This window comes from Schistocerca gregaria, chromosome X (genome assembly GCF_023897955.1).
Source record: "Schistocerca gregaria isolate iqSchGreg1 chromosome X, iqSchGreg1.2, whole genome shotgun sequence".
Taxonomy (NCBI): domain Eukaryota; kingdom Metazoa; phylum Arthropoda; class Insecta; order Orthoptera; family Acrididae; genus Schistocerca; species Schistocerca gregaria.
The window spans coordinates 116,189,266-116,213,776 of NC_064931.1; the positions used below are offsets into that span (position 1 = coordinate 116,189,266).

The 24,511-nt window shown below is 35.6% G+C and overlaps 2 protein-coding genes across 4 annotated transcripts in view; one reads left to right on the top strand and one right to left on the bottom strand.

The window, feature by feature from the left end:
* The window catches only part of LOC126299381 (run domain Beclin-1-interacting and cysteine-rich domain-containing protein), a 134,962-nt gene extending 123,911 nt beyond the window's left edge, over positions 1 to 11,051 (top strand). Inside the window, exon 8 of the mRNA XM_049991246.1 lies at positions 10,728 to 11,051. Coding sequence (XP_049847203.1) covers positions 10,728 to 10,847 — 120 coding nt within the window. The 3' untranslated portion in view covers positions 10,848 to 11,051. The remainder of the gene's footprint in view (positions 1 to 10,727) is intronic.
* A 5,012-nt stretch (positions 11,052 to 16,063) lies between these two features.
* The window catches only part of LOC126299382 (MAP kinase-activated protein kinase 2-like), a 94,329-nt gene continuing 85,881 nt past the window's right edge, over positions 16,064 to 24,511 (bottom strand). For all 3 annotated transcript variants that reach the window (XM_049991249.1, XM_049991250.1, XM_049991251.1), the window contains one exon: positions 16,064 to 17,653. In XM_049991249.1, coding sequence (XP_049847206.1) covers positions 17,429 to 17,653 — 225 coding nt within the window. In that variant the 3' untranslated portion in view covers positions 16,064 to 17,428. The remainder of the gene's footprint in view (positions 17,654 to 24,511) is intronic.

The window sequence follows — 24,511 nt, forward strand, 5'->3', positions numbered from 1 at the left end:
TTCACTATTCTGAAACACGTCTCATCTACTGAACAAGTGATCATAAATCTTCAGGGATGCATGTTAGAGCCCATGTTTGCCAGACAATATTTTCTTGTGTCGGTCCATACTACCTCCTCCCAAAATATAGAAAGCAAAGAGCTTGTAGCAGAAGATATTTGTTTCACAGTATCAAAGTTGAAGAAGTGCTCATAGCTCTTAAGGTAGTCATTTTAGAGCCCATGTGTAGTAGACGTTTTTGCTTCAAATAATCATTCCTATCATATCTCTGAATAATGAGCATTCCTCCTGCACACCCTGTATAGAAAATTCAGATTTCCCCTGGATCAGTAACTATTCTTTCTCAAACAATATCTTTTACTGCTCATGTATCAGACCAATAGAAAATATATAATGGCTATGATAAATGTTATTTTTGTTATTAAATGCTGCTCATTTTTAACACTTTATTAATTACGTTTTAACCCAGCAGAATTGTGGAACATTGAACATAGAAAGAAAATTATGAACATATTTTTAAGCTGTCCTGCCAATAAATTGGTAATACCAGTTTTAAATCATTTCAGATTCATTTTTCTTACTCAACATGCCACTTCTGCTGCTCTCATAATATTCAACAAAATCATAATGACACTTCAACACAGTTGGAAGATGAACAAGTCTCATTATCTTTTTCAATGCACATTGTCCAGTTGTTTTCTGCGATATATTTTTCCAAATATTATCCTCACACACAGTCATTCACCTCTTCTAGATCAGTGAGTGATGTCATCACCTACTTCCAGCAGTTCCACTGTTAACTTGCTCGTGATGCAGAAGGGCACCTGTTGTTAGTATTCCACTTATGTATCTGGACTACTCGTTAAATTTCTTCTTTCTAACACCCATGCATTATCTTGCTCAGTCACAGTAATTTCTCTGTGTCCGCAGCTTGTGATCTAGTGGCTAGCATTGCTGCCTCTGGGTCACATGGTCACGAGTTAGATTCCCAGCTAGAGTGGGGATTTTCTCCACCTTGGGACTGGGTGTTTGTGTTGTCCTCATCATTTCATCATTATTCATGAATGTTGCAAGATTGGACAGAGTAACGATTGGGAATTTGTATGGACACTGATAACTGTGCAGTTGAGCGCCCCACAAACCAATCATCATCATCATCAATAATTACTCTACACTATTTTTTGCTTTTTTCATTTAATATAGTTTCATATAATTACTCCTTTTTTTTAACTTCCGCAGAATCTGTTTCACCATTACAAAATTAAAAAGGAGAAAGATTTTCTACATCCATGATTTTATTCTGTACTATGTTCAGTAATGTTCAAAGAGTCAGTATTAACTGTGTATTCGTCGCAAACGTTAGGATCCTTACATGCAAGAATATCTGCCCATAACAAAGGAAAAAACTGAAGAACAGAGTTTAATGTTCCATCAACAATAATAACGTTACAGATGGAGTACAAGCTAACATTGTATTATTCTGGGAACAAGAAATTGGACTTTTTTTTCCAAAGGAAACATTGTGACAGTTACCTTGAGAGATTCAGGAAACCATGGAAAACCTAAATATGGATGGCCAGACAATTATTTGAACCCTTCTCCTCCTAACTGCAAGTTCAGTGACTTTACTGTAGAAATGTTCCAACCTAAGATGATACAACCACCTGAAACTGAAATCTTTTCTTTGATTATAATTTTAATCATAACTGTATTTCAGAGTGATGTAATGTGGAGCCATAATTTAATGAGACACACATTCAGCAGCACAAGCACACTGTATACTGTGTAATGACGGTGCTGTCTCCCACTCTCAGTTGTACATCAAAAAGCTATTTTAATTCATTTAATATTGTATTTTTTGTGGGACAAACTACCTAGTAATTTGTTTGTGGTATGTTGGGCATGTGGTTCAGTAAGGAAAGTATGTGGAACAGAGCTATGTCGAAGGTACAAGCCAAAAATGGAGCAGATCTGATGACAAGAGTGCAATGCTGGTTCAGGACAGAGTACAATGCTGGTTCAGGCACAAGTGTTTCAGACTACACCCTTTAGTGCTCATGTTGCAGATGGCACTCTGCAGCAGACATTCACTATGTATTCCCATGTTGACGTGACATCAGTTCCAATTGCAATGGGCATGGAATCATTGAGATTGGACCATGGATCAATGGAAACATGTTGCCTTGTCAGTTGAATCACGAGGTCTTAATCGCAGTGCAGTGTGGTGTGGTAGTAATATTCTATTGAGGGGAAGGGACGTTCACCTGGGTTTCTGTGGGACATGCAGTAGTAATCGAAGGCACCATGACAACTGTGAACATTATTGCCAACCTCCTGTGTCCCTAAATACTTGATGCCTTCCTTAATGGGGATGGCATCTTTCAGCAGGGTAATGGTCTGTGTTACAGAGCCAGAATTGTTTACAGTAGTTTGAGGAGCATTATAGTGAATTGATATTGGTAGGTATAATGCATGTCAGGTGAAATAGTTTTGACGTGGTATTTTCTCCCAAGAATGTCATTTGCTCCAGTATCTCTGTTTTAACTTAGATCATTAAGAGATCTGTCAAAATCTTCTCACAGTATTCTATCTCCTCTTCCTTTTCCATAATAACATCTACCACAACCAAATTAGCCTAATCTGAATTCGATGGAGCACATCAGGTACCAACTCCACACCCACAAACCACTTGCCCATAATTTATTTGAATTGTGGACATGTGCATAGACATCTGGTGCCACATACCTCCAGAAAACTACCAAGGACTGTTTGAATTCATTTCACATAGACTCAGTGTTGTATCATGTTCCAAAGATGGACCAAGTAGGTAGTCATAACTTATTGGCTAATCAGTGTAGCTAGGCACACTTTTAGTGGCAGTTATTCTGGTAATGTACTCATTATGTAGTTTTAGACCATATTGATTTTATACCTTTCCAAATGGTGCAATAGAGTTCATAATATATATCAGGATGAAGTTCTTGGGCATATTTCTTGCTTGCATACGGACAGCAAAATGTAGAACTTTTTACTGCAGCAGAAAGGACAGTAGATGTTTTAAATCACTAATGATAGCAGTGATTATGGAAACAAAAAACAGCATATCTAACAGTTGGAAGCAGCAGATGGTAAACTATTTGACTCCTATTACTGCTAAGCTATAAATATTACCTGGTCAAACATTCAGCTTGGTACAATTGCAGCATTTCTCATTTTACAATTCCTAAATGCTATAGTTTTGATAATGCTCTTAATCTTGTTGCAGACAACATTTGTGAAGAGAGTATTTTTTTCTTAGTGACAGTAAATGTAGATATAATATTTAGCTTATTATGTGAGTAGGCCAAATAGACACTGCAATAGATTACACTCTATGTGTTTTAAAATATTTTCAGTGGGCTAACCAAAATTAAGTTCATCCAAGTTTTAAAACTTGAGGTGAGCTAGGAATTTTATTGCAGTAGTTCTTTGAATTTAAAAGTGTAACTGTCATAACTTTTTTCAGTGTCATCCATAGTTAACCTTATTTTGGACATTGTGATTAATTTGTTTCTTATCATGCTGTCAGTTACCCTCAGGCATGCTGTTTAATAGAGCTAAGTGAGGCTATTTTATGTTGTGAATTGCCTTTCCTGCTTTTGCAAGGCAACCAAAGTTGGTTTGTTGACGTCAAAAACTAGTTGTGTAGTAGCGCATAAATGATGTATACAAGTCTTGGAAAGGATGAAAGAATTGGCCAACCACCTGCGTAACATGGGTTTATTAGAACCATTGACCCAGGTTTTGATAATTATAAAATTATTTTCTTCAGAAGGAGACAGTACTACAAATTTGTAATGACGACAAATTACACATTGGTTACAAAAGGATAAAGCAAAACAAAAACAACAGATGCAGGATAAACTACTAGATTCCAAGAGTACACACTCACTTGTTACATATGTGTTGAAAATCTACATTAGGATAAAGTTGTTTGGCATTTGTCAAGTCAAAGTTCACCTCAAAAACCATAAAGTAATAAGTCATTGTCATCAGGTAAAAAAAGTGTGTACTTCATGTATAAAACTTGTTAACTGGCTGACACACTGGGCACTAAAGTTAAGGTAACTTACGTGTAGAGGGCACTATGTATCACTCAAGCAATGTGCAAATCAGCACACTGAGTGGCTTACATAAAATGAATTGATAGATAAAAATTGTGCATATCTGCATATGAATAAATGTGCTGAGTAGCATATGTCTAATAACTGACAAAAATAGTGCGTGACTAACAAATATCTTAAGCCTCCATTTAACAGTGCAACCTAGAACATGAAATATTTCACATATTATACGCTGCTAATAAAATTATTTACAAAGCCTTGTCTTAAAATTCATTAGAAAAGAAAAAAAAATGGCTCTGAGCACTATGCGACTTAACTTCTGAGGTCATCAGTCGCCTAGAACTTAGAACTAATTAAACCTAAATAACCTAAGGACATCACACACATCCATGCCCGAGGCAGGATTCGAACCTGCGACCGTAGCGGTCACGCGGCTCCAGACTGTAGCGCCTAGAACAGCTCGGCCACTCTGGCCAGCCCATTGTAAAAGAGAATTCTATAAAAACATAACTTTCTTAGAACAATTGCAGGCACAATGGATAAATATTCCTTCTCTAGGGACAAAGACTGTTGCTTCAGATAGATGAAATGTAGCAATTAAAAGCTTTATATAGGTTCGAAATAAAAAAACTCGACACAGCACATCTTAAAATAGTTATGAATGTTGGATGCCTTTCATTATGGTGTGACAATTCAGCAGTACTCTAAATATATAGTACTGTATAAGTGAGGTGAAGAAGTCTGTATGAGGAAACTGACACAGTACATGCAGGCAGTAAACAGTTATTAAGCGGCCATGAGTAAGGGCTTGAAGCCATCAAGGGAATTCTTATTACTAACAAGGTGAAATCACCAGCAGTGCAATCAACTTTTTGAAACCATCTGTATGGTGATGTAGGTTAAGATCAGACACACTGCAGCCAATCTCCCTGGTGGGTCCTCATTTGCCAGTAATTCAGGGAGGGGAGGGGGGGGGGGGGGGGGGGGGGGGGGGCATAGATCAGTATTTTGTAGTTTAGTTGCGTGGATAGAATAAAATCTTCACATGCAAGAGGTTGTATGTACTGATCTCATCAGGTCCATAATTTTTTTTTATTTTTAAATCTATTGAAATGACTTATCATTTTTATTCAATTAATTGGTTTAAATGTAATTTTTTTAATTCCATTTCTTCGTCATATAATTTTTGTAATAATATCGTCTTCAGTTGCTCTCATTTTCCTTCTTGTCATTCTTTCTTCACTTGAAATCTTTGTTCATGTGTTTTCATTAATTTTGTGTATTAATTACAGATTAATTTCCTTTGTTTTATGACCCTGTTCTTTTGTCCACATTATTGTGTTCATTATATTTGTTTCTCATTTTGCTTGAATTTCATTTTACTTATTAACCAGTCTTTCATTTAAATTTTCATCTGCATTATTTTGTCCATAGTGCAGTAGGTATTTAGGTTATATTATAAGTGTGTGTTTGACGATTATGGTGCAAAACAAATTTCAACATTTGGAAACAAAAATACATCTTTCACACCATTGCACAAATAGATTCTTTAGTCTTTTGTTTTTTAACTGATAGATCAGAATTTTCAAATAATTTCATATTATACTAGATAAATACAATTAAATTCATATTCACAAAAATTCTGATTGGAAAAGGACTATGAAGAAACAATGAAACCATTGAAAAAGTTCATACTATGATTAGAATAATGTGAAAAAGGAATAGAAGTAAAAAATTGCATTTAAACAAATTAATTGAATAAAAATAATGAAGTAATTTCGATGAAGTTTTAAAGAGAGAGAGAGAGAGAGAGAGAGAGAGAGAGAGAGAGAGAGAGAGATTTGCGCATCTGATGAGATTTGATCCCACAACCTCATGCATGTGAAGTTGTTATACCACACAAGGATGCTATAAAATGTTACTTTTCTAATGCTGTTGACTACCATGCAAAATTAATTTTTTTTTTTTTTTTTCATCAGTTACTCTCAAACAAGAACCCACTAGGGTGAATGGCTGCAATGTGTGTGATACCTGGGATCTTAACCTACATCAGTTTCAAAAGTAAATCGCAGCACTGTGGACCTCTCCTTATAACCCGCAGCTGTTTGTTCAGGATAAAAGCCACCTCTACTATCTAAATGTTTAAAAATCTCGGGCTCCTCCAATAAATCTAACTTACAACCTTTTTCTTCTTTATGTAAAATTACCATTTCTTCGAGTTTTTTCTGGGAGTGTTCAGAACTTAACAAATGATCTGCGTGCATGGAATAATATATGTTATTACCTCCCTTGCCCAGCAAGTGCCCTTTATGCTTAACTTTGACTGCTCTTCCCGATTTTCCTATATATCATCTCAGGCAGATGTCATACATTTTGCAAACACCTGAGTTGGTAAACAGATCTGCACTAAATTTTTCTTTAAACTATTATTGGTGGAGAATGAGACCTTACAACCATATTTTTTTTAGTGAGGTGGGGGCTAATCCTGTACAGCATGTTACCCAGAAAAGGTACAGAAATGAACCTCTTGCTTTTCCCTTTTTTCTTGCTTTTATTATTAAGCATTGAAATTTTTTTAGCCATTTTATTACCAAGGACCAGGTCGACTACAACTGGATCATAGCTGTTATTATTCACAATTATATTGATCAAGTTAATTTCTTTCTGTTGACATTCAGCAGATAATGGCGTAGTCAAGGGTGATTTAGTGCTCAGTGGAAGCTACTTTATGGGCCTGTGGGTGAAAAGAGTCTGCTGAAATAATGTCTGAGTAAGTCAGTTTAGGAAAAATGTTCAAGTTTATTTTTTTTAAATTCTGTCTGTAGAATTTTAAATGCAGAAAATTTAACTCCCTGTTCTTGTTTTGCAAACTTAATTTTCTCACAAAAATTATTGAACGTATAAAACAACTGACCTAAACAGCGCCATCAAATATAAAAATAAACTCGTCAAACTAACAGGTGTAATATTGTATCTTATTACCCAGCTCAGACTTAAGTATGATCTTTCGTCTAGGGAGGTAACAAAATAATGCATAATAATCAAAATAGTTGTGAAATGATCATTTGTGTACTGCAACTGCTGTATTATTTCAGTTAAGGAAGACAATCTACAGTGTACAAGGTGGTGTGCAACTATTTATGTATACAATTTAGCATATGTAGATGGTGAAACATGGAAAAAGTTTTATGCCTTTCAACATAAGCTCATTATTGATGTGTTGCTGGTTGAAAATTGAGGTTTTGCAACTAGCTTTCCTAAAAAGTTACCAAGAAAATCCATTTAAAAAGTAACTCATTGATAACTGAGGAAATTAAAATCTCATGAAAGAAGAAAAGGGAAATTTAGGTAAAGGCTAGATTAAATCCAGGTCTGATGTTACGTCATACTACAAAAACATTTTAGTATTTTTTAAGGAAGTTATTACAGTGTTCTGTAGCATGCACATCCAAACAAAAATAATGCATATAATAAGATTAAAACTAAATGGGAGACACGACAGCCAGAGTACAAGCTATCATAAAAAGAAAACTAAATGACAATGCTGTGTAACAACTCACAATTTGCAAATACTTTTAACAACCACTTCCTAAACGATGCAACAAAAATCCAATTAACAGTTAAGTTGAAGAAGCAGTAGAATATATTAAAATACCATTCCACAAAACCTTAAGCAACTAGAAGCAGCACCAACAGCCCTCACAGAAATTAATAGAATTATGCCTCATATGTTGTTGGGATTTCAAAAAGAATTCAGAAAAATTGTTCTGATTAGTGAGAAATGTCATCAGTAATATATGTAATGCATCAGTGCCACAGCAAGTTTTTCCTACATGTAACATGTTGACAAGCCATGCAGCCGCCAGCAACCACAGCAGAACTATACGCCTAATACCATGTGCCTGGTCTAGCCTGGTGGTGAAATATCCATCACTAAGTATGTACCAGTCAGTGTGTTAAGTAGAAACAACTTATGCAGTACATCACAATTTGGATTCCAAAATAGTTACCTGATGGAGAATGCTGTTTAAAAATTCACTCGCCAAATATTAAAAACCTTAAATAATAAAATATTGCTTTTTTTGTGATTTTTCCAAGATGTTTGTTTGTGTAGATCATGTTACTCTCCGACAGCTTGAATCATACTTAAACAGAATGCAAAAAGGTGTGCTGAATAATTCAAACAATGTTGGAACATTCAAAAAGCAGAATTGGCACTTTTTACAGAGAGAAAGCAACAGAAGAGATTGTTAATGATGTTTTTTCAGGGAAGTATTAAGTGGTTCTCTGAAAATAGACTCTCCCTTAATTTCGAGAAAACACATTATATTCAGTTCTGTACGGGAGAATCAAACCAACAATTGATGTAGCACATGAGCAGGTTGTGACGTTCCCCTGCTTTATTTTCCTTCGTTGATAGTCCTCGGTGTCGACACATTGCATTTTTATACTGGCTGAAAAAATGAGATGGGCGGGAAAGGGAGGGGGGGGGGGGGGGGGGTGTAAGTTCAACACTGACTACTATAAATGAAGGGCTTATTTCAATGTCCATTACCTCCACTTTTCTGCCTATAATACTTCTGAAATTAATGATCCAAACAAACAGAAACAAAGGTTCATCTCTAGCAAGAAGCCATATACTTGAATATTTCTGGTGTCTAAACTGCAGGTTTTTCAGTGCTCATTTAACTTTAGGACCCTGTATCTCAAAATGGACTTGTACCACTATTGAGATAAGCCCTTCAAATGATGTAGCTGACAGTTGCACAGTTGTGTATCACAGTTCTTTACTCTCACTGTTCACAAGGCCCCAATGTAACAGACACATGACCAGTTAACTATGGATAAATTTAGATAAGCCTCATTAATGGCGTCCAGGCAAACATCAGCAAACTGCTACAATATTTTGCTGTTGAACATCTGTCAGCAGTAAAAAACCTAACCACACAGTTCAGTTTTTTCAGGATAATACTGACACTGTAATTTAACACACGGCCTGTTGGTGTTACACTAATTCCACTATTCAGTTGACGCATTGTTGTTACTCTAAATTGATACAGGCTTCCCGTCCGAAAAATCGGGCCTTTATATATCCACACAATAATAGGTACTGAATATGTAGAAAAAAAATACTTATTTTGGACAGTTACTTCTACCACAAAGTTTAGGCCAAACTATTTGTTTAAATAATGAATTTAACAGATATAGTTATGCAAACAATGCTTTTGACAAACCTGGTAATTATTTTTGAAATTAAATAAGGGCTGGCTTTGCTAACGTGTTTTCAAATAGAGCCAAATAAATACTTAAAGAATTCTAGTATTTCTTCTTCCAAATGTTTATAATTAGTACAGAATTTATATTTGTTTGTAAGTCAACAATAGTATCTAAGTTGCGACACAGTTACTGATTTCACCCTGTAACAAAATATATTAACTACAAATCGTCAAAATAAATTAGGTAATTGATGACGTACGCAAAACTAAGCACAGAATTAGATCTGGTGCTATATTCTTTAAGGCTGAGGGCCAACCTTTCTCTTATGAAAATGCAGATTATACTCATGAATGTTAATGGTAATTAGTCAAAAATGAATTTGAGGAGGCAGATGGCAAAACAAGAGAGGAAGAAAAGAGGTCCCAGCTTTCTTTGTCACAATGTGTTAAGTAAATAGGATAAAATGCTCCAAATTTTTGGGTGTATGTATCGATATGCTCTTCATACATTTCCACTCAATAATGTCTTATGGAATAATGTTCTGGGGTAACTCATCACTTAGAAAGTAATAATTGCACAAAAGCGAGGTGTGTGTGTGTGTGTGTGGGGGGGGGGGGGGGGGGGGGCGCGGGCGCACTCTGTCTTCAATGACAAGTGTCAGGAGACATGGGTACTATCAGAAGTTCCCCAGAGAAATGTGATATGACCATTCTTATTCACTATATACATAAATGATATGACTGATAGGGTGAGCAGCAATCTGTGACTATTCACTCATGATGCTGTAAATGGTTAGAGGATGACTTGGACAGAATTTTTATTTGGCTTGATGAATTGCAGAAAAATGTATGCTATTGTAAATGAGTAGAAGAAACAGTGTTAGTGATGTGCTGCTTGACACAGACTGGTCAGTGAAATACCTAGGTGTAACATTGGAAAGTGAAAGGAAATGGAATGGCGACTAAGGATGCTATGGGATCCCCTCCAGGTCTGACATCAAAACAATTTAGAAACGTGCCACTGGTTTTGTTACCAACAGGTTTGATCAACACATGAATGTTAGAGAGATGCTTTGTGGATTCAAATGGGAATCCCTGTTGGGTATGGTGGGTAGGTGCCATTCTTTTCATGAAACACTGTTGAGAATATTTAGGGAACCCACATTTGTAGCTGACTGCAGAACAATTCTATTACTGGTGACATACATTTGGCCAAAGAGCCATGAAGATAAAAAATTAGGGCTCATATGGAGGCACACAGACAGTCATTTTTCCGTCACTCTATTTGAAAGTAGAACAGGAAAGGAAATGACAGTATATATGTAGATCTAACATGTATATTTAAAAAGCAAGCATCAGTGTCCTTGAGTACTGTATAGTATTTATATAAAATTGAAAATTGTTCCAGTGTCCAGCCTGCCATGCTGTTTTCCATGGAGGATGCCTTAATGCATCGAAGCCTTGTCCAAAATGCGAACGTCGTCAGAAGAGGGAAGTGCTTCCACTTCTTGAAGCTGCAGATTTATGATTGTCATGGCAATCTTATGTCAGCATTTTTCTCATTTGTTTTTCAATGATGTGCTTGAACTATATGCATGATAAGAAATGTCTGCAACTATATGCATGATAAGAAATATCTGGTACTGCTTATGTAACTCCATTGTGCCTGTGGAACATGTTAACACAACATTGTATTACAAAATTTGAAATGAAGTGTGACACCAAAAATCAATTTACAATATGTAATCAAACAGTAATATCACCACCTTACCTGCCCTGCCCACAGCACTAAACGTCACGGTGAGAGGGTGAAAAGTTTTTTATGCATCTGAGTGCGTCAGAGCAAATTCAAGATACTGGGCTATTAATCTGCCCAGAAATAAAGTTGGGCAAAGTAATAATAATAATAATATGGATAAAAAATCTCCAGAAGACTGTTCTGATTTAAAGATCTAAAAACTATAGATAATTTATTTTGTGGAAAGAGGGAGTAGCTTTCATGCTAATGCACAAAAGTACCTGTATGAAAAACTGCTGGTTGTGCTTCAATAAAAATACTTGATATAAAAGAATGTGTTTTAAAGTTTATACGTAAATTTTATTTTCTAGCTTTCACTGGGCATAAAATTAAGATATCTTGAGAAAGATAAAGTAGTTTAATAATAAGGTTTTCAGCAATAATATTTGATTTTCCCTTAACTCTACTCAATATTTTTATAATAAGTAAGGTATTATTTGTAAGTATGCCAAACATACAAATTATTTCGAAATTAATTCACTGACTTAAAATTCCTTGACATCAGCTGTATGAGGTATAGATCTACTACCCAATAACAACATATAAAAATTTGTGACAGACAGGGACTCGAAACTGGATTTGCCAATTATCACGAGTGGCTACCTATGCGCACTCCCCAGAGTGGCCGACCCAAATCTCCAGTGTCACACTAACATCCTTACATCTTAGTCCGCTAAATTCATTACCTAACATTTGCAGCATTACTTGGGAGAATGAGACAACAAGGAATCAAGACCAATGTTATTTTCATCTTGTGCCCACCTAGGTTTTGAATACTCACCTACATGTCTGACGATCTGCAGCTGTATGAAATATCTCTAAAATTAAGTCACTGGCTGCAAATTCCTTGGCATCAGCTGTATTAGGTATTCATCTGCTACCCATTTCAGCACAAATTTTCACATGTCACTATTGAGTGGAAGATCTATACCCATACACTTTACGTCAAGGAATTCACAATTAGTGAATTAATTTCCACTTTGAGCCATCAACAATGTTTGTTTCTTTCAGACACACATGCAAACACAAGCAAATTAACTACTCATAATTCTTTGGAGAAAAGTTTTTGCATGTTTTCAGCTTTGAGTTGGAGCCAGCCCAGAACATATATGAGAGAGGCCATCAAAAAGTAAATTACGTATTATTATAGTGGGCCATGTAACTTAAATTGACTGCCACAGTACACTTCGTAGCAACAGAAACACATGACACTTTTCCACATACTTACCAAGTCTCCAAAAAAAAAAAAAAAAAAAAAGTCAGAACATTTTACCACTCATTTAATTCCTCAATGCCAGAAATCTGCTCCTTGCTTATAGACACTGTGTGAATGTCATCATTGGAAATGAAAAACATTAAGTATGTAGTGAAGCTAACACATATCACATTAAAGGTCTCCATAACCGATTATTTAGTAAGAGTAGTTGTGATACAGTGTTGACAAATGGGACAATGTCAGATAAATATGCTACCTATAGATCATATCTTGGGAGTTAGTTTTTGGTATTATTTAGTAGCTGATCATGAAATGGACAGGAGATGCTGTATGTAAACTTTCGACTAAAATGCATTTGCGGACTGAGGACGAAGGCAGTGCACCAACAACAGATCCGTGTTGCAATTCTATCTGCTGTTTATACTTGCCATAAAGCAGATTCACCAACATCTTAAAAAATGCACTTTGATGATTCTAGCTCTGTAAGACAGCTAATGTATTCACCAATACGTAATGGGAATTTTCAGAACCTATTATTTTTTCACATTTTCTCCTTCCTTGATTATGCCTCCACTTGACATTCAATAACAGAGTTTCATCATTATTTTTTAGAAACAATTACAGAAAAAGCTACAACTGCAAGTAAAAGATGACAAATTGGTGCAAAGTAGAAAAGACGAACCAGTGGTCCTTCCGACAGGATTCATACCTGCGACAGTGTGAAGAGCCTGAAAAATGTTTGTTATTAATGCTATGTCCCATTTCAGTTACAGTAAATTTGAGCTGTCTTGACCACATTTGTATTTATAAGAGTCTCATGAGCTTAAGGCTTTCCAAGGATTGCTATTTTGGTATACCAGGGTATTCTTTTTGAGGCAGATCAGAACCTGTTATACACTTGCCTGAGCATCTGCCTCATAATCAAAACCCCATTCTTGGTACTGAAAGACATACATAGTTCAGTCAAAATATTCCACTTTTATATCCTTTCATCTTCTGAAGTTTTCCAGTGAGCAGTATAAATGACAGCTGTCACTTGTTAATTCTTTGTATTCCATCCTGTCAAAGGAGTCTCTTATTGACATCCCAGGTGCAGTCATCATAGAAAGCTGCTGTGTAACCAGCTAATAAACATCCATTATGATAAAAGTCACAAGAAATAATTATGACTATGTACGGAGTGAATGTACTATTTCAACCACATGGATCATTTTCAAATCAACACAATCATCTCCAAATATGCAAGTACCCTCCAATCCATCCTACACTCAAATAACTTTTTTGAATCTTAATTTTTAAGCCTGTAACTTTCTAATTCTCAGTTGTTTTATTTTCCCATCTTTCTTCTGTTTAACCTGTCTCACCTCTACATGTCTCACCTCTACATGTCTATTGGTCATTTCAAATCTAGTCTCCGTGTAAGTTTTCTTATTTCAGTCCCCAAATTTATTTTCACATCTGTCCTCCTGAATTCTGCCTTATTACCATGCCCGACTCTTGAATTTCATTTCTTTATAGTTCATTGGTTCATGTATTAAGAGAAATCAGCATCCCTATGTTGGCTCTATTAATAGGACTGAAGTCTAAAATTTTATATCACCAAATATTTGCTGAACTGGCTGAATTGAGTGTACTGTATGTTTTGTGACTGAAAAGCTCCTGAAAATTATTAGTGAACAACAATACTATTGCACCTGAGAAAGAAGGTGCTTTGGTCAGCTTATCGTAATCACCATGTAAGGGTTGCCAAGGGCAGGAAGGACAATACAACTACAGTTATACCATGTTAACTGCACTACCCCTGGTGATTATAAAGTTATGAAGTGGGTGGTCAATCACACAAGGAGTACATGCTAAGTTCTTCATCTGCTGCATCAGCTTTACTGGAATCTATCCCAACTTCATTTATTGTCAGTTGCCATATCACTGTCACCTTCATGTACTGCATATTCATGTTCACTCTCCACACCATCATTGATTATTATCCTCTCTATTGCTTCTTCCATTAACCCATCTCTGTGCCTGTACTCCGTTTCAATTCCTTTTACATGTTTGCAAGCTTTAACTCAATTATGTTGGGTAATCTTAGATACAGACTCTGGTTATTTGTGTCAGCGTAATTTCATTAATTGAAGAAACATTTTTTCCTGCTATTTGTCATTTCCCTGTATTTCAGATTAGCTCTGTAGTGTTCAAATCACAGTCGTAGGATAGGAGCAGTTTCAGAACTGTGTATTGCTCATGCTTTAAAACTGTATCTGCTTTGAAAACAGGCTTTGGATTATTATAATGCACAATTTCTACAAGCTCATTTCTTGTTAAGCTCAGTTGAAAACTAATGTTATTGTGAATGAGCCATTCAATCATGTGAGTTGTAGTACCGAGAGCTTTATTTGACTGAACATAATAATACAGTGTTATCAACAACAACAATACTCCTACCAGGTACGGTGTTAGAAATCATCAATGTCTCTTGTAACTATTTGTGATAATTACTCCATATCATTGTGATAATTACTCCATATCATTGTGATAATCTTGGGATTTAGATTTCTAATAATAAATTTACTGCTCTCTATATGAAATCCATTCCACCTCCAGTGTGGACAACAATAGTTCTTTGGGCCACACTGATATGAAATCCATTCCACCTCCAGTGTGGACAACAATAGTTCTTTGGGCCACACTACTGTTAGCCATTGCACTCAGAACTACTTCAGACTGTCAGCACTTTTTCATGGTATAATGCATATACACTCACACTTCGTTTGTGAATACCATTAGTTGATTTGTCCCCTTTTCATCATTTCTAATTGCCCTCAAGTATTTCACACTCTTTGCAAAAATGTCAGAATATTGTATCAGGAGGGTTCTGTTATTTTTGTATTTTTTGAAGATACATCCCATCTCTCAAACTTTCTGGAAATGTTTCCCTCGTCCCCAGAAAATTTATCTCAGTTTTTCAAAATATAAGCAGCTTTCTTAACATTACAATTTTCATCTTCTGCTCATAATGCTCCAAAAATTGTATTCTAATACGTGTTTTATCAAAGTCATCTTGAGAAACTACTTCCTAGAATACCTTTGTTTTGTAGAAGTTTTGACTTTTTCTTCAGTTTCTTCCATTTCTTAAATCTTCACAACCCGATTCTGCTTTTTTTTCTTCCTGGCAAAATTGCACAACTTTTAATATAAGCTCTTTTTCACCTGAATGTGTCGACATTCACGACAACATCCTGTTTTCCACTCCCATGATTATGGACAACACCGCACTGCACTAGTTACAATATCTCATGACTAGACACTAAACCATTTCATAGCATATGCACAACTGACCTGAAAGCATTGCTAGTGTGATGTTTTCCTTAGTCATCTCCGTATTTGTTTACTATAATATTACTGCGTTTCCAATAACAGCCACTGGAGGCCAAGTGCAATAATATCATGGTTGGGTAATACACCACATTAAACTCTTTCCAGTGTCGTGTGTGTGTGTGTGTGTGTGTGTGTGTGTGTGTGTGTGTGTGTGTGTGTGTTTGTTTTGGGGAGGGAGGGGGGGGGGAGTAGGGATTGGGAGGAAAGATATTTTAAGCCTTATTCTCTAGATTTCTCTGCAAACTTAATAAAATATGGGCTAGAATTACCAAACATAATTCATAACAACAATTTTTAAAAGTAATACTGAAGATACTAAAAACATTTAAATGTATTAAAAAATGGTCACAGAGACTTCAACAATCAACTTGCTTGTTTGTATTGACAAATATTACACAGCATCTTATACATGATACATTTATTAAATGTGAGCCAAATTTTTGCACATGGCTTCTGCAGTCAAATATTTTCTATTCTGGATTGCTTATAATATGATCACTTTTCAGATTTAGTAATGTGTGTCATTTCAAAATAATACAAATACTTCATAATACTAATTTCCGACAAAAATACAAAAATCAGCATTTATCATACACAAGTGGTGCATACAGGTTTTATTCATCTACACATTTTTGTCTACACAATGCAGCAGTAATATGTTGTCAGTTAACCGGTTGATGTCTTGTCTGCAATCTACTGAAAATTGTTTTTAACAACACAATCAACTCTCCAGTATCAATGGGAGAGAACCATGTTCTAAAGCACTTACAAATGAAAATAAACAAGTGAAATATTACTTTGAGCAGGACAAAATGCACTTTTAATTGTTTCTTCTATTTTCTGATACTACCTGTTTCATTTACAAATCTTCTGCACATATTTTTTCCTAAGAACTATCTGTATATAGCCATAGGTACGCAGCTCCATGGCATGAGCCTAAATTTTCTTTTAACTGGCTTTTTTAAGGCACGAAAGTGTTACAAAACACACACAGATTATACATCAAAATGCACAGCACTCAGTTTCCTAAGAATGATATCGCTACCACCCAAATGCGAACCTCATCACTTCATATTGCTTAAGTTATCTCCAATTCTGGTACAACAAATACTGATGATCAAGAACTCAAGTCAGTGTGTATTCATTTATGGGGTCATATTTACATAGCTAAGAATTGAAACATGTCAATCCAACCATAGAAATATTTGTCGATACAGGCAAACTCTTCCTTTGGCTGACGTGTTGATCTTAAGATCTGCATGGAAGTATACCGAGATTTTCTTACAAAACTAAAGTAAATGAAATTCACAGCTGAACGTAAGTGCATAAATACTGTTTTGAAAAATTAAGTAGCTAAAATATGCCAACAGTTCAAAGAGGAGATTAAGCACACTGTCAAAAAATTATCAATGATTTACTGTATAGAAACAGTATCATACAACCCATACAAAACTCTCGTTTTCACTGTATTTTTAGCTCAGATGTAAGAATTTGTACTACCAAACTCTGCACTTTCTGTTACTCAAAGTTAATACTCCCCTATGAAATGCCAAAAAACTTAACACACACAGACACACATACAGTTTCACAAATCACTTTACCACAAAACTAAGCCCAGTACAGAGTCTTATATAACCCCTCATCAATGTTCTATTGTGGCACACTTCACTTTGTTAACAGCACCATTCAATATAGCAAATATTTCAGACACTGTTCAAAATTATTGCTGGTGAATACCACCAGCATCTCCTGCAACACGTTTACGACGTTTATTGAGAAGAGGGTTGTTCGAATTATCTAAATTTTTTATGTGAACCTGGTCATAGTCAACTCTCATAGTTGCTAATGAGCGTGTCATTTCTTCTTGAACTTCTGGCCAGATATCTTCCCCTTCTCGCAGCATTCTACCAGTATGTAAAGGAGTCTGTGGTACTTCTGTATATTGCTGGAAATTAAAAAAAAGTATCACTGGAACAAACTGCGTTAAAACATTTTCCCATAATGGTCACCCTAGATACCCTCTCATTGGAAAGACAAAATGTAATAAATTAGCATTAATAAAAATGAGCATCTTATTATTTCCACAGTATGAACCATTCTTTTTAGATGAAAAGGGAGTCTGTGTGTAAAACTAACATTTTGTAACACATCAATTATAATAAATTCAAACGACAATAGACAATTTACAGGTCATGACAGGATGACAGATTTCACAAAAAAGCATGTAATATTTTGGAAACAGTTATTATACACTGATGGAAAAAAGAATTACAACACCACAGACAAGTTGAGCAAAAGTTGATAGGTATGTTTCATCTGAAAGATCATGTCTATTCAAATTTCACAACAGTTACACTAAGAGTGTCGCTAGCAGTGTCATAATGAGGACACAAATCAAATTTGCTTTAAATACACACTGTAATGGTTGTGAGTGTTAGTTACCTTTGAGATTGGCTGCATTGAGTTGAAGTCAGTCAAGAATACCTTTTATGGCAACAGAGGCACAATTATTAACATCTCACTGAGTTTGAATGAAGTCTTGTAATAGGGTTATGAGAAGGTGGATGTTCGTTCCGTGATACTGCAGAAAGACATGGCAGGAATGTAGCCACTGCACGTGATTGCTGGCAGTGGTGGCCACAAGACTGTATGGTCACTAGAAGACCAGGCACATGACAGTCACATGGTACTACCAAGAGGGAACACCATCATGTTCAGTGTATGGCTCTGGCGCATCATACTGCAGCGGCAATCTGAGCAGTAGTTGAAATCACAGTGACACGACAAACTGTTATAAATTGGTTACTTCAAGGATAGCTCTGAGTCAGATGTTCTGCAGCATGCATTCCACTGATCCAGAGCCACCACCACCTGCAACTCTAGTGATGTCAAGCAAGAGCTCATTGGCAGGCAGTGTAAAGGTCTGTTGTGTTTTCTGATAAAAGTTGGCCTGCCTCAGTGCTAGTGATGGCACTGTGTTGGTTGTAAGAAGGCCAACTGAGGGCTTGCAACCATCTCGTCTGTGTGCGAGACACATTTAACTTATACCTGGAGTTATGGTCCAAAGTGCAATTTCATGTGACAAAAGGAGCACTCTCATGGCTATCTCACGCACCCTATCTGCAAATCTGTAAGTAAATACAGAATAACACTCACTCACATACCACTGCTGTAACCCAACATGTTCTACAGAAAGAACATGTTGCCTTGGCCTGCTTGACCACCAGATCTGTCTCTATTCGAGCACATATGGGACATTGGACAACAGCTCCAGTGCCATCCACAAACGGCATTAATTATCCCTATATTAACAGACCAAGTGCAACAGACATGGGACTTCAGCTCACAAACTGACATCCAGCATCTGTACAAAACAATAAGTGCATGTTTGCATGCTTGCATTGAACATTCTGGTAGTTCCACCAGTTGTTAATGTACCAGCATTTCACATTTCCAATGGCTTATCTCGCACTTACATTAATCTGGGATCCTGCAATGTTACCCACACAAAAGTATTCCCTAAATTTCATTACTCTGCATTAATTACTTTGTGGTGCTCCATTTTTTCCTGTCAGTGTTCTTGTTGTCAATCAATAAACAAAAAAAAAAAAAAGACAGCTCACCATGTATTGTTCACAATGCAAAGTAGCAAAACAACCACTAACTTTGACATAATACATTTTATGATGACAGTAAAGACCATTAAAAAAGCTACTAAAGACTCAAATAATAGAAGAAATTTCATCAAAATGCAGTACAATGAATTACTCAACGCTTAAGTCAATTGTGATAGATCAGTGTAATATGCAATCAGTGGACCGGATAGATGATCCATTAGAGCACCAAAATATCAAACATGCCACACTAGCATGAAACACACATGGGAATGAGAAATTCTGCATATAGAGCAATGATAATTGATTATTCAACACACAACTCAATAAAAAAGGTGACAAAGGTTATAAATGTATGTAGCAATTAAATAAGATCTGTGAACATGGCACAAATAACCCCAGGATGATAGAACACAAACCACCAAAATTTGGTCCAGAGAAACACCAATCAAATTATAAGGCAAAATAACTGTTAACAACCAGTGGGATATATATCAATGTTAAGATTTCCACACATTTTCACTGTAGTTTCTATCCAACGTAAGCATGAAAAAATTCAAGCAAGGGCAGCTAAATGGCAAAACTCTAAGCTTGGTCAAGACAAACGTTAGACGGTATTAACTCATAAATCACTCCCATCCAGAAACAGAAGATGCAGAATTTTACTATGCAGACAAGCATACAAGTCTGGATGTAAATCTTGAAGCAATATTTTGTTTGGAACTGAAAAATCACTATCAACCAAAAAGACAAGAAATAATGACTTTAAAATCACTTTTGCTTAAGACAAACTAACTGAAGTAAATGATAAAAAATGCTAACACTGTCCAGAACAAAGTGTGCAATGAAATTACAATGAAACACAAAGCTGGGGTAAAAAATGGGAAAGAAGCAAATTACAAATATCTACATACTGAAACAGAAAGCAGGATTAGAAAACACACAGAAAAATGGTGGGATAATCAAAATTTTCCTTCTATTTTTCAATATCTCCATCCTGAACACTTCCATAAATAGATTCTGTAAAAGTGGATGCAGTGTGAAAACATCCAGGCAAGGTACTGTTTTTGGTCTTATGTGAAGGATGTTGTTGCTTGATCAAAATTTTTTATCTCTAGCTGAAGTTATGCATGAAAAACAAAATCTTATTAAAGAAACCCATATAGCTGCTGTTGCTGTCTTTATTTATATGTACTGTATTACCCCTTCAATTTTATTAAGTTTACTTTTTTGAGCAGCTTTATAAACACAACAACAGCAGATAATACTGCCTTACGCACACACTGACAAACATCAATCATTATGCAATGAAAGCATCATATTAATTCCCAGAAGGCAATGTGGTCACATATGTATCCTTTTACTAAGTCATCTGTTTTACCTCAGGGCAGAATGTAACTGATTGTACTCAATGACACAAAAAACCTAAGGGGGGGGGGGGGGGGGATTTTTGTTTAATTTTGTCTATTCATGCTCGAGAGAGAGACTTACTTTTTGAAAGGTGTACTAATAATGTCTTCTATTGCTAAATGTAAGAGGTAAGAAAAATTTATTGCCAAACATTTGCACTCATCACTATTTGCTGCTGTTGATAGCATTCTCATAATTAATTCTTCAATTAAATGTACAGTACTGCTTCATCTGATGCGTCAACTATATCAGCTATTACATACAATTTTTACTACTGATCATCAAATACAGTATTGTACCTTTCCTCGACTTTTCATCTGTGCTTGCATTTTTGGGAATCATTCAGACGGTCAAGAGAAGTACAGCTATATCTGAATTCTGTCACTCATCTATTCTTTTCCTGAAATTCATCCCACATCTTCATAAGGTTGGGATGCTAATTTTTGGATCTGGCAATGTTAGTGGTAAAGAATGATTAGATGCCCTTCCTGTCATAACACCTCCTCCCCCCCCCCCCCCCCCCACACCAAACCACTCCTAGAACAGCATTTGTTTGCATCTAGAATGGAAGTTTTCAAGCATTTTTCAAATGTTTGTGAATCATATAACTGAGGCAGGGCATGGGACCAGCCCAGTATTCACCTGGTCAGATGTGGGAAACTACCTAAAAACCACATTCAGTATAGCACACACATCAGTCCTCATCGTTAATCTGCCATGTCGATTCCATCTGAGGCCAGAGCACCTCCTGGAAGCGTATGCTAATTTGTGCAGCCATCCGATTGAGTCTCATCATTCACCCCCCCCCCCCCTTTCCCATTTTCTATAAACCATCCGAAACCAAGAATTTCACAGCGGCATGGTATTAATGTATATCCACTCAAACAAAACAGACCCATAGAAATACTTTCAGCTGCTTTGCTGTAAAAGCAAAACTATTTCACAGATAAAACTGAGACTTGACTAACGATACTGTGCAGCCTATACTAGCAAAATTAAATTTTGTTTTCATCATTATCATGCCGTTATTTTTCTGTGCCATGAACTTCTCATCTTTCCAGCATACTAAAACGTACAGACTTTTTGTAATTCAAATTTATATTGTTTATCAGCAAAATAGATTATAAAGCAGGGTAGTTATCAAATTAGGTCAGTGAAGTAACAGTTTTCTTTGTCTTCAGAACCTGCCTCTCCCACGAAAATTACACCACTGATCACAAAATTCGTATCATCCACCTGCTCCAAAATGTGCTAAAGCAAAACGTACATTAACTTTTTTAAATGTAGCTCAGAATAGTCTTCACCTATTAGTCTTAAATGAGTAACTGGAGGTGAAAGTTATAGAACTTTGATCACTTGACATAACAATCTTAGGGCTCATACTAAAAATATAGAAATAAAAGTGCTCTGAGAGGCAAATATAAGGTTAAAAATGTTATTCATAGTAAACCATAAACCTAAAAAAGCCATACAATTAAAGAGTGTATTTGGTCAGTTCTTAAACTAACAATAAAATAAGGAAAAAGGAGCGTGTATGGAGACATCAAGTGTAACATCTTACCACCACATTAATATAAAATTTTTGTAAAATGTACAAACAAATCATCAGAAAACTACTGCAATAATATCAATACGCATTTAGACCAGGCCTGGCTTGCAAGCACTTCCCCATCCAACTCTATTCACACAACCTAGTCACAACCTCACTCCAGCTTATGGTTTGATTGTTTATCAGAAATCAAAGTGTGTACAATAGTTTCTTGAAAACATAGGGTCTCTTAACATTTAGTCACAGTCAGACTTCATAGAGGCATCGTTGTTTTGTTGGTCTGCTTCCCCAGTGATTTATTCAGATTTACTCCCCTTAATATTGGGCTATCAGTTAGGTTATCAGGTCATTATTGTGGCTATTTTTCTATTGAGGTTCTTGAGAATGTCAAGAAGGTAGAATACTGAAAACTGTTTTTTCTATGAGGAGTGGGAGATTATGTACTTTTTGTACATAATTCCTATGAAAAATCCCAATGTTTAATACATAAAAAATGCTTATGTAAAACCAAGGCAGTAACTGTGCTTGTTTCTCTTCATTTCATGAGGCAACTTACAAGTATCAATCTCATTACAAACAGTGTGCTTTGTAGACAAGTTAAAAAAGAAATCCAATAGTTGCTTGAACAATCGGGATTAAAGAAAAAGGCTTTCACTGCGCTGCATGAAGCATGCTTAAAACTCGCAAAAGATCGAAAATGCTTCACTAACGGCATACTTGTGAAAGAATGTGCAACAGAAATGGCAAAATCATTTGCTTACAAAGATGCCCTCTAACAACAGCTTTATCATAAAACACTATAAAAAGCAGAATTCTTTATGTGAGCTAGAGCATATAAAATTAAGCTTACCAATTTAACTGGAAACTCATGATATGAATATAATAGAGGGAAACATTCCACGTGGGAAAAATATATCTAAAAACAAAGACGATGTGACTTACCCAACAAAAGTGCTGGCAGGTCGATAGACACACAAACAAACATACACACATATGTTTGTGTTTGTTTGTGTGTCTATCGACCTGCCAGTGCTTTCATTGGGTAAGTCACATCATCTTTGTTTTCAGATATAATTGGAAACTCAGTTATTCTTTGTGTCTGTGCACAAGAGAACTTATCAAAAAGATCTCAGTCAACTACTAATTTTTATTCACATAGTAATGTATAACTTTTCTGTAAATGAGGAGTTACTTGCTTTAGTTCAACTGTTTAGAACAACAGGTTTGGATATTTTTAATGGAATTAAAAGAGTGTTGACAAAATTGGTGGTTTAATTGTTTGGTAGTGAAAATGGCTGCACTGACAAATTAAGAAAAATGTTTAAAAAAATAACTTTTCACTGCATTATTTTTTTAGGAAAACTGTCAAATGATCTCCACAATAAAAGATGTAAATGAAATGAAATTATGAATATAACACATGGATGAAAGTGATCACCACATCACTGAAAACTTAATTTTTGGAACAAGCTGACATGAAATACAAAAACCTACTACTTCATTCCAAAATTCGTTTGTTGTGTGTAGGAAACTGTTAAACTTGTTCTTTTTTTCACAAAAGAACTTTTCAAGTTTTTTTATAAAGAAGGAAAAAATTGGATTCCATGGAATTTTAAAACAAACTGAAAGATTAACTTTATTATGATGTGAATTGACTTTTGCAAGGAAAGGATGCACTGTGATATTTTGTAGCTGTTAATGGATTGCGTTATAAACTTAATCTGTTTAAACTGCAACCAAACAAGGAAACTTTTTATGCCCCATGTTGCTATGAATTGAACAAGAACACACAGAAGCAAAATTTTCATGATTAACTTCCATTATTGATGAAGCCTCCAATGAGTTTCATACTTGTTTTTAATATATTACATCTTTGGAACTAGATATCACTTTCTTTAATAAACTAATGAAAATTAGCAACTTACTGAAGTGTTACAAGTAATCTTCATGAACAACGCTGTAGTTTACAAAAGACCTGTTCATGCTATACAAAACAGATGGCAATGCTTCAATTTTTGAAGTCATGCCATAACATCGGTATCCAAACCTCACAGAATTTGCACTTAAAATCCTTTTTCAGGTCATCATATTTGGGAAAGTACATTTTCTTCAATGAAGTACTCAGCATAATGCAGTGGCCCACGAGTTGTTTGTACATCAACTTTGTTTTGGTTCAATGCAAACTGAAATCGATATTGCAGAACTTCTACCAGAACCATATATATAGAGT